The 10,544-nt window shown below is 41.4% G+C and overlaps 1 protein-coding gene across 1 annotated transcript in view; it reads left to right on the top strand.

Annotated features, from left to right (window-relative positions):
• Positions 1-8,127, top strand: part of LOC105520017 (serpin B6-like) — a 12,477-nt gene extending 4,350 nt beyond the window's left edge. Inside the window, exons 4-6 of the mRNA XM_011953571.1 lie at positions 1,160-1,302; positions 6,191-6,346; positions 7,723-8,127. Coding sequence (XP_011808961.1) covers positions 1,160-1,302; positions 6,191-6,346; positions 7,723-8,127 — 704 coding nt within the window. The remainder of the gene's footprint in view (positions 1-1,159; positions 1,303-6,190; positions 6,347-7,722) is intronic.
• Positions 8,128-10,544: the final 2,417 nt, after the last annotated feature.

The raw sequence follows: 10,544 nt of genomic DNA, 5'->3' as shown, positions 1-10,544 counted from the left end.
GCGGAGCTTGCAGTGAGCTGAGATCCGGCCACTGCACTCCAGCCCCGGCAACAGAGTGAGACTCCGTCTCAAAAAAAAAAAAATAATAATAATAATAATAATATTTCAAACAGTCTTACAGTCAGTTTCTTCATAAAACTGTCACATATGACAAGGAGTGCTTTTTTTCTCTAAATAACTATGCAAACTTTAAAAACTTGCTTCTGAAATATTGTCAGAGTGTAGACCTTTTCTCTAGCTTTATCCCTGCTCTTATCACCTATCTGTGTTATCTCTCAATATGCAGTACATCTCTTCCAGAAGAACCTACATATTTTTGTTGTTAATATTAGATAGGGTTCTATTCACACATAGCATTAACATTTGAATTTAAAGGCCTCCCTCTCTGGTATTGCCTATGCGCTATGGTTTATCTATGTAATGTGGCAGGATGCTTGGCCATGTCTTGTCTTTTCTTTTCTTTCTTTTTTTTTTTTTTTTTTTGAGACAGAGTCTTGCTCTGTTGCCCAGGCTGGAGTAAAGTGGCATGATCTCAGCTCACTGCAACCTCCACCTCTTGAGTTCAAGCAATTCTCCTGTCTTAGCCTCCAGAGTAGCTAGGATAGCTGGGACTACAGGCACCTGCCATCATGCCCAGCTAATTTTTGTATTTTTAGTAGAGGCAGGGTTTCACCATGTTGGCCAGGCTGGTCTTGAACTCCTGACCTCAAATGATCCACCCATCTCGGCCTCCCAAAGTGCTGGGATTGCAGGCATGAGCCACAGCATCCAGCCAGCCATGCCCTTTTTAGGCTTTAGTTCTTAAACTGTTCTTGCGCTTGCTACAACTGCTCATGTTTTTGCCAGTCTTTTATGTTTATTTCTTTAAACCATATGCACCAATCATTCCCTGCTATATATTATCAGGTCATCCTCTTCCCATTAATATCTACTTGTTTGTTTTATGCATTCTATTCAAATAGTGATGTTTTTATTACAAGAGCTCTATTGCGAGTTTTTGTTGCAGTGTTGTTACTATGGTCATTGTGAGAATAAGCATCCCTTTACATGAACTACCTTCATGCATGCTTGCTTTCTCAAACAGATGACATAATCTGAATATCACTAAAATCATCAGGGAATACTTTTAGCTAAATGGTTCTTTAATTCTTCTTAACAGGTAAAATTACAGAGATGCTCTCTCCAGATTCAGTTAATTCATTGACTAAGCTGATTCTCGTGAATGCCATCTACTTCAAAGGAAACTGGGAAAGTCAGTTTGTGAAAGAGATGACCAGGGAAATGCCTTTTAAAATTAGCAAGGTGAATATTTTTCAATTTCAATGGTGATTCTTGGGAACAGTCTCTGTCTTCACGTTGGCTTTAGAACTTGACTCTTGGTAGCTTTGACATGACCCTTTGGTAGTCCAGCAGCAGGACTCCCCTCCACACCTAGGGGCCTTTCTCCCACCCTTCATCTCCTTTTTGTGTCTCATCAACAGTGGCTACATACTCCCAGGCTTCTGGTCCAGCTCCCTATCTCATCTGTATTCACATCTATACCACAAATCTGAGTCTATAGCCCTTGGCTTCCCAAAACTTGTGAGATAAAGTTCAAATGAGTGGTATGATGTGTGAGGCTCTTGGATCTCGCATATTTCTCTATCTTCATTTCCCAACAGTACCTATATGTGCCTTTCTTTCTTTCATTGTTCCTTCCGGAAAGCCTTTTCGACAGTGCACCTCCCTAAGCTGTCTCTTCCTCCAAGCCGTCACAGCGATCCCTCCCGCTCCATGGTGGCATTGCAGTGGTTGAATCAGGTGTCCCTTTTCCCACTTTGTTGCCATTTGAGTGCGGAGACTGCTACCTTACCAGTGCTTATCTCACTCACACTCGTGCTCAACAAGTACTGAACCAATGAATTATGTTCAGTCTTCTGTTGATAATAAAGACGAATAAGCACAAATTTTAACCTAAAAACTAGCTGAGCAAAAACACTTATACACAGGACAGACATAGAGTTTAGCTACCTCCAACTTGGAATACATTATTTGCAAAAGGCCCTTTATCTTTCTCTAAATCTGGTTTATTCTTTCTTTTGTTTAACTCTAGAGATTTCAGGATATTTTCAAAAGTAGACAGAATAGATTAAGTTAATTATTAATCATGAGTTAAATCTTCTGTGTCCACCTGAGCCTGATTGAGTCTTTGGTTTCTCAAGGAATGTATGTTCTTTTTGGCTTTATTTTAAAATGAACTGCTCCATTTTCCCCTGGAAAACTATTTCTGTCCTTAAATTTTGTTTGTTTGTTTGTTTGTTTGAGACAGAGTCTCGCTCTGTCGCCCGGGCTGGAGTGCAGTGATGTGAACTCGGCTCACTGCAAGCTCCGCCTCCCAGGTTCACGCCATTCTCCTGCCTCAGTCTCCCAAGTAGCTGGGACTACAGGCGCCGCCACCACGCCTGGCTAATTTTTTTGTATTTTTAGTAGAGACGGGGTTTCACTGTGTTGGCCAGAATGGTCTCCATCTCTTGACCTCAAGATCCGCCTGCCTCGGCCTCCCACAGTGCTGGGATTACAGGAGTGAGCCACCCCGCCTGGCCTCTGTCCTTAAATTTTTTAAAACAAAATTTGTTTTGTTTTAAATTTGTATTAGGATTTCGTTAAACTGCAATTGACAGAAAACTCAACGCTCAAGGTTTAAACTCTTGATATTCTTCCTCCACAGTAGGGATTCTGGAGGTGGGCAGAGGCCAAGGCCGATGTGGGATGTAAGTGAAAGTTTCAGGGAATCACTCTCTCTTCTGCTCCGCCTTCATTACTTCCATGACTTACTTCCTCATGGTCACAAGCTGGTTCAGACATTAGATACACAATCCAGGCAAGAGAAAGCAGCAAGGACAGAGGAAAAAGAGTAAATCTTGTCTTTCTAAGGTTCTGCCATTTTTCTCATGAAGAAAAACTTTTTTTCTTTATCTCACAGGCCAGAATTATTTTATGCTATAAGGAGATGAAGAATTCTGTTTTGCTTTCTAGTCTTTACACACACACACACACACACACACACACACACAAACAAGTTGCAATTAATGTTAAGTGCACCAACCTATGTACTTTCTCAAAGGGTGAAGATTTTGAGATGATATACATTTTCATTTTAATTCTTTAATTACAAAATAAAATAAAACTTACCTATACAATTGCAAATTTAGTGAATCACTGAGTTATTACAAATGACCAAGATTGGATCCTTTTGTATCACAAGACTAGAGGTTTTGGGATTTGAAAGTGGGGAGAGGAATTTTCCTAGACCAGTAGTTGGCAAACTATGCCCAATGGTCAGGTCTAGTCCATCACTTATTTTTACAAATAAAGTTTTATTGAAATACAGCTATGTTCATATGCTAAAATACTGTCTCTAGGTGCTTTCGTTTTACAACAGCAGAGTTAAGTACCATTGAGTGCCCCTAACTTGAAAATACAAAATCTGAAATGCTCCAAACATCTGAAACTTTTTGACCACCAACATGATGCTCAAAGAAAATGGTCATTAAAGCATTGTGGATTATAGATTTTAAGATTAAAGATGCTCGGGACAGGCTCGGTGGTTCACACCGGTAATCCCAGCACTTTGGGAGGCAGAGGCAGGTGGATCACGAGGTCAGGAGATCGAGACCATCCTGGCTAACATGGTGAAACCCCGTCTCTACTAAAAATACAAAAAATTAGCTGGGCATGGTGGCGGGCACCTGTAGTCCCAGCTACTTGGGAGGCTGAGGCAGGGAAATCTCTTGAACCTGGGAGGCGGAGGTTGCAGTGAGCCGAGATCACACCACTACACTTCAGCCTGGGTGACAGAGCGAGACTCTGTCACAAGAAAAAAAAAAAAAAAAGATTAAGGATGCCCAACCAGTAGGTATAATACAAATATTTCAAAATCTGAAAAAAATCCAAAATCTGAAGCGCTTCTGGCCCCATACATTTCAGGTAAGGGATACTCACTCTGTAGTTGCAACAGAAACTGTACAGACACCAAGCTGAAAATGTCTACCAGTGGGCCATTTCCAGAAACAAGTTTGCTAAAACCTGGCTTAAAGTGACGGAACTAAAGAAGAGGATATTTATGGTTGAGCGTTAGTTTGTGTGAGCAACAATATGAAGATAACAGCTGAAACACAAATATTTTGGAGGTCATTTACTTAATATAGAATTATGTGATACATCTGAGAACTGGGGACTATAAAGTGTTTTTGACTATTCCTCTAGTATTCAATAAATTCACAGTAGCTGCTATTATTAACTTAGAAAAGACTCAGCAATTGAGCAGAATTATTGCGTAGACTATAATCATGGTCCTTGAATCATTCTTACTGTCTGAGGATGCATTAGCAACAGATGCGGTGTTCTTCTAGTAAGTTGTGTTAATTTTTCTTTTTTTTTTTTCCAGTATTTTTGTTGTTAAGTTTGTTTCTTCATTTATTTAATGAACAGTGATTGAGCGCTCACTGTATGTCCTGTATTGTGCTAGGTACTATTCCAGCCGTGTTCAAAATCTGCAAAGTGTCCCTCTCCTCATGAAGCTTACATGTTCTTGGGGGAGAAAGACAGTAAACATATATTAAAAAGCAGTGCTATGGAGACAGGTACAAAGAAAAGGTGATAGAAAGTTGAGGTGGGGCAGCACAATTTCCGGTAGGGGTCTCAAGGAATCCCTCACTGAAGGAGGTGGTATTTGAGACAAGGACAGAAGGAGGTGAGGCCATATGTGTTACAGGTTCTGGGGGAATCATTTCAGTGGGCAGAGTTGAGATAGTTTGCCTATGGATCCGTGAAGCAACCACTCTGAGTGTAGCAGACAAGCAAAGGGAGTGCAGTAAGAGATAAGATCAGAGAGGAAATGGAGGACAAGCTCCTGACATGATTTGCCAGTTTTTTCAAAGACTTCAGCTTTCACTCTGAGTCAGGAGGGTTTTCAGTTGAGGAGTGATGTGACTTACGTCTTAACAAGGTCTGTTGGGCTCCTGTGTTGAGAATAATCACAGGGAGGATAAGGGCAGAAATAAGGCAATCACTTACGAGTTGATTGCACCATCCAGGACTAGAATGATAGCAGCGGAGGAAGGATGCACAGGTTAGATTTTGGTTATGTTGTAAAAATGGAGTAAAAAAAATAATTTACTAATGGGTCAGATATGTGTTGTGAGAGAAAGATGGGAGTCAACATTCATTCCAGGGTATCTGACAACTGGAAAGATGGTGTCCCCCTCAACTGAGATGGGACAGAAAACAGATGGAGCAGATTGGGAAGGGGTCGTGACGAGCCCAGTGTTACAAGTTAGACTGGAGGTTGGTTTTATATGTTCAGATGCTGATGTTGAGTAGGGCAGTGAAATTTATGAATTTGGACTACTGAGGTGAGCTCCAGGCCAGAGGTGCAGATTTGGATTTTATATTTAAATTCATGACACTAAATGAAACGATAGGGGTGAAAAGGACTCTTTTTCCTCTATATTCGCAAGTTCTTTGGCTGGGACCTTGTAGAGTGACAAAAGAGAAGTAACGAGAAAAACGAACAGAAATTTATTAACTTGTGCATCACACACATACATGGGAAAACTCAGTGATAAGTAATTTGAAGAGCTCATTAGAATTTGTGGTGTTTTTACCCAACTTCATAGGAGAAAGGGAGGGGAACAAAAGGCACTTGGGAAAAACAAATGCCTTTTGTGGAAAGATAAATGGATCCTTTTGGAGCAGAATTGATGGCAGAGGTAATAGGCTTGTGACAATATCTGGCTGTGTGTGTGCAGACTTTTCATCTCTAAGAAAATTAGAATTGTTACCAAAGAAGAGAATAATGAAAATTGAGTTTTTTCGGGGAGATTCTGCTTTTAGGCAGATAGGCTATTTCAGGAACTCTAATGCCTTCAGTTCAAAATATTCTTAAACCAAAGTGGTATATTTCAGAGTGGCATATCCTGATCTCCTTCAAGATCACCAACAGAAAGCAAGATAAGGATTGAGCCCTGGGTAGCCCAGTGTTTGGAGACTGAGGTAATGACCATGAACCAGTAAAGGAAGGGTCTAATACGAGGTTCTAGAGACCAAAGAAAGAAAGCATTTGTAGGGGCAGAAAGTGACCAACTCTGTTGATTATGCTCAATATTCAACTCTTGTGCTTCAACTTAATGTGTATCTGTTTCCTTTCTAGAACAAAGAAAAACCTGTGCAAATGATGTTTAAGGAATCCATCTTTAAAATGACCTATGTAAGGAAAATATCCAGCCAAATTCTAGTGCTTCCCTATGTTGGAAAGGAACTGAATATGATCATTTTGCTTCCCAATGAAAACACTGATTTGAAAATGGTAATGAGTGTTCAAAGTATGCATTTTGTCATAGTAAAGGCTCTCACAAGCCTTTTAGGAAAAAAACGTTGAAAATTTGCTTTTACCAGTGTTTCCCTGACATATTTGGCCACATGCCCTTTTCTCTTTTCATGATTACATCCAGTGGGGTGGTGTTCTAAGTGTTGAACACAATTTAGAAAATACTCTTGTCCTAGAATGGGCTCAGGTTGGGGGTCAACTCTGAACTCTGAACCAGGTCAGAGTTCAATGTCCTGCTTTACAATTTAGAAATCTGTACTCTTTCAGGCTGTTTATTCCTGTGGAAAATGGTGGCAGTACCTCCCTATGAGGGATGTTGTAGGATGAAAGACATAGTATATATAATGCATTTGTTTTGATGCACAGAGTATGCCATTGACTAATATTAGTAGTCTTCTCCACAACCTTGCCCCATAGTTGTAAGTTTGCTCTTTAGAAAACAGTCATGTTGGGGAACAGCTGCTGTGACTCCGTGCATCATTTGAGGATCTTGTTAGAAAGAAGATTCTGATTTAGTAGGACTGGAATGGAGGAGCCTGAGAATCTGCATTTCCACCAAGCTCCTCGGTGATGCTGAGGCTGCTAGTCCATGGACCACACTGAATAGCAAGGTTGTAGAGCGTCAATGAAAAATTTAGCTGGAGAGTAATTTGAGTTTCTAGAAATTTCTAGAAAAGTAATCCTTTTGCCTGCAATAGATGAGTTGGAAGTATCGATAATAGAGATAGGTCAGAAGGGATGTTGCTATGCCTTTCCAGCAAGACATGACAAGGGCCTGAATGAAGACAGTGGCAGCAGAGATGGAGTAAGGGCCAGATGAGAGAGAGATTTGGAAATTTAAATTAACAGAAAATGATGATGGATTCATTGGAAGAAAGTTTGGATGGAAGAAAAGGCAAGTGTGAGATGTCCTACCTCAACATGCTTCTGTTAAGCTACAACACCAAACTTTGTAAGAACAGCTGTTCTTATACAAATGCAGCCAAACTGTAAGATTCTGCCTCAGGGAAATGGTTTGACTAAGTTTCTGGAAATGAAGAGTCAAAGCACAGAAATATAAAATCAATTCATATTTGAATGGTTTAGCATTACTGTGCTGTCATCCAGATGTGTGCAGTCCAATATGGTAGCCACTAGCCACCTGTAACTATTTACATTTCTATTAGTTAAAATTAAATAAAATTTTAAAAATCAAGGCTTCCTTTGTACTACATACACTTCTAGTGCTCCACAGCCATATTTGGCTCATGGCTATCACATTTGGCAGCATGGCCATACATCGTTAACATCATAGCAGAAAACTGTATTGGGTAACACTGATCTAGACCCTAAAACATCCAACACTCTTCTTCTAGGTGGAGAAAGAACTTTCTTATGAGAGATTCATAGAATGGACAAACCCAGACAAGATGCATGAACGAGAGATGGAAGTTTTCCTTCCTAGATTTAAACTAGAGGAAACTTACAACATGGAAGACGTCCTTCGCAGTATGGGCATGGCCGATGCCTTTGAACAGGACAGGGCAGACTTCACAGGAATGTCATCTAAGAAGGATCTGTACTTGTCTAAGGTCATGCACAAGTCCTTTGTGGAGGTCAATGAGGAAGGTACAGAAGCAGCAGCAGCTACCATGGTAGAAATAGTTTTTTGTTGTGCCAGTTACTCCCTCAGGTTCTGTGCAGACCATCCCTTCCTTTTCTTCATCCAGCACAGCAAAACGAATGGTATTCTCTTCTGTGGCCGGTTTTCGTCTCCATAAGGACGTAGGTAGTCATTGGATATAGTCCTTCTCTTTTCTCTTAGTGACCTACATTTCCTCCACTCTTTACAGTGTGCCTGTGACCCAAAGTGACTTTATTATTGCAGCAGTCAAAAATGAGATGTTAGGAATCTAATTTGGAAATTCCTTGTTGAGAACCCTTGTGTGTGTGTTTGCATGTTAAATGTTTTCTAGGGTCTGAACTTGATTGTCTCCAAGGATTTTGTGGTCACTTTGCAGGTGGTATCATTGACCACTTAGTCAAACCCCTCTGCTTGAAATGAGGTGTTACCCTCTCCCCACTGCCCACACCAACATATTCCAACTGTCAGAGTTATCTGCTGTCTCTTCACTTTGTATATGGTGCCACCCTCACAGTCTGCTATGCTTCTGTTTTCCCAAACACAAGAAGATACATGTTATTTTCTGTCTTCTCTGTTCAATAGTATTGACAAATGGGCCCATTTTTAATGGAACAATAGAAAGTGAAATGGAGACTGGGGAGGAAGTATGGTGAGCAGGACTCAGCAGTTCTCAGAAGTGGCCCAGCATGGTGGCTCACACCTGTAACCAGCACTTTGGGAGGCCAAGATGGGCAGATCATCTGAGGCTAGGAGTTTGAGTCCAGCCCGGCCAACATGGTGAAACCCTGTCACTACTGAAAATACAAAAAGTAGCTGGGCATGGTGCTGCACACCTATAGTCCCAGCTACTTGGGAGGCTAAGGCAGGAGAATCAGTTGAACCTGGCAGGTGGAGGTTGCAGTGAGCTGAGACTGTGCCACTGTGCTGTAGCCTGGGCGAGAAGAAAGAAAGAAAGAAGGAAGGAAGGAAGGAAGGAAGGAAGGAAGGAAGGAAGGAAGGAAAGAGGAAAGGAAAAGAAAGAAAAGGGAGGGAGGGAGGGAAGGAAGGAAGGAAGGAAGAAAAGAAAGAAAAAGAAAAGAGAAAGAAAGAAAGAGAAAGAAAGAAAAGAAAGAAAGAGAAAGAAAGAAAGGGAGGGAGGGAAGGAAGGAAAAGAAAGAAAGAGAAAGAAGTTTTCAGAAGCGACCTCTATTCCAGCTCTTCAGAAGCTGGCACAGAGGGTGAGAGAACAGTTAACCGAGACCAGTGAGAATTCAGTCCAATTTCCCGGATGTTTCTGTTTTAATCATAGTTTGCCTTCATGGGGATCAGTGGGTCACAAGCCTATTCAAATGTACAACTATCCACTTTCTCTGAACATTTACACTTGCTATCAGGAGGCAGAGGTGATTATATGTGTTCTGTTCACAGTAATGTAGTCTGAGACAGCTTCACGGGTAAACATCACATGTCGTTCTATGTTCGAAATATTTTTTGAAAAGGAAGTTAAGCTTTCTGTGGCCATTTGTGTTATAGGTTTGAAATGCAACTGCTGTGATCAGTGATAAGGGAACACACTGATGATTTAGATTGAATAGGGAGGGTTATATTGTTTTCTAGGGCACAGCTAAAAAGACTTATTCCATCAACCCCCTTGCAGCCAGAAAGACCCCGAGCCCTCAGAACTTCACTGACACAACCCATATTTTCTTTCCATAACTGGCCCACTTTTCCCTTTGCACCAAAGCCAGCTACGTAGCTTCAGGGAGAGAATTGGACTGAGGATTATAAGGAAACATCCACGTTGTATGTGGGCTGAGAGAGGAAAGCGGGAGTATCGGAGGTTGCCGGGTTTGCTACTCTCATTCCTCTTCCTCCTCTGCCCAACACTTGGACTTGGAAAGAACTCTGAAAGGTGGGGAATAATCAGCTCATGTGATTCTCCCACTGAAGAGAGCCTCTGAGTGTTACAGCCAGGGGCCACAGGGTGGCGCCCCGTGCCTCAGGGAAGCACATGCCTCTTTGCACTGCCTTGCGGATAGTCAAGTGGAGTAAGAGGTGGGAGTGGGGAGTGTAAATGGAATAGTCTCTAACTATCCAAACAGGAAGTTTTTTTTTTTCTCTTTCCTGGCATGAAGATAATCAAATCATTTCAATAGTGAATTATGAAAACGAATGATAATGGTTTTATGTGTTATAGAAATATAATCAGACTTTAGCCATGTAAATCATAAAACATAGAGCTAACAATATGCATATTGTTCCTAGAGCATTTTGTAAAATTATGTTTGTCATATTCTCTTTGAAGAGTTATCACTCAATATTTTATTTCTGTCTTGTAACACCTGGAATCCTATGTGCTGCCTTGACATCTGTGGGCTTCTCAGGGCCTCAGAAGCCTGGCCACGCAGTCCCCTGCTCTTGTCAGATATGTGCACCCTGTTCACCCACTGAGCAAGAAGCCTCCTCCTCCTTCTAAGTTCCCCTATCAGCCAGTCAGTGCTACCCCACCTGGGTCTGAGCCTGGCTCACTGCCCTCCAGCCTGGAAAATTACTCAAACAAGGCTGTCACATCCG

The sequence above is a fragment of the Colobus angolensis genome, unplaced genomic scaffold (assembly GCF_000951035.1).
Source record: "Colobus angolensis palliatus isolate OR3802 unplaced genomic scaffold, Cang.pa_1.0 Scaffold369, whole genome shotgun sequence".
NCBI classification, from domain to species: domain Eukaryota; kingdom Metazoa; phylum Chordata; class Mammalia; order Primates; family Cercopithecidae; genus Colobus; species Colobus angolensis.
This window is presented reverse-complemented; position numbering and strand designations above follow the sequence as displayed.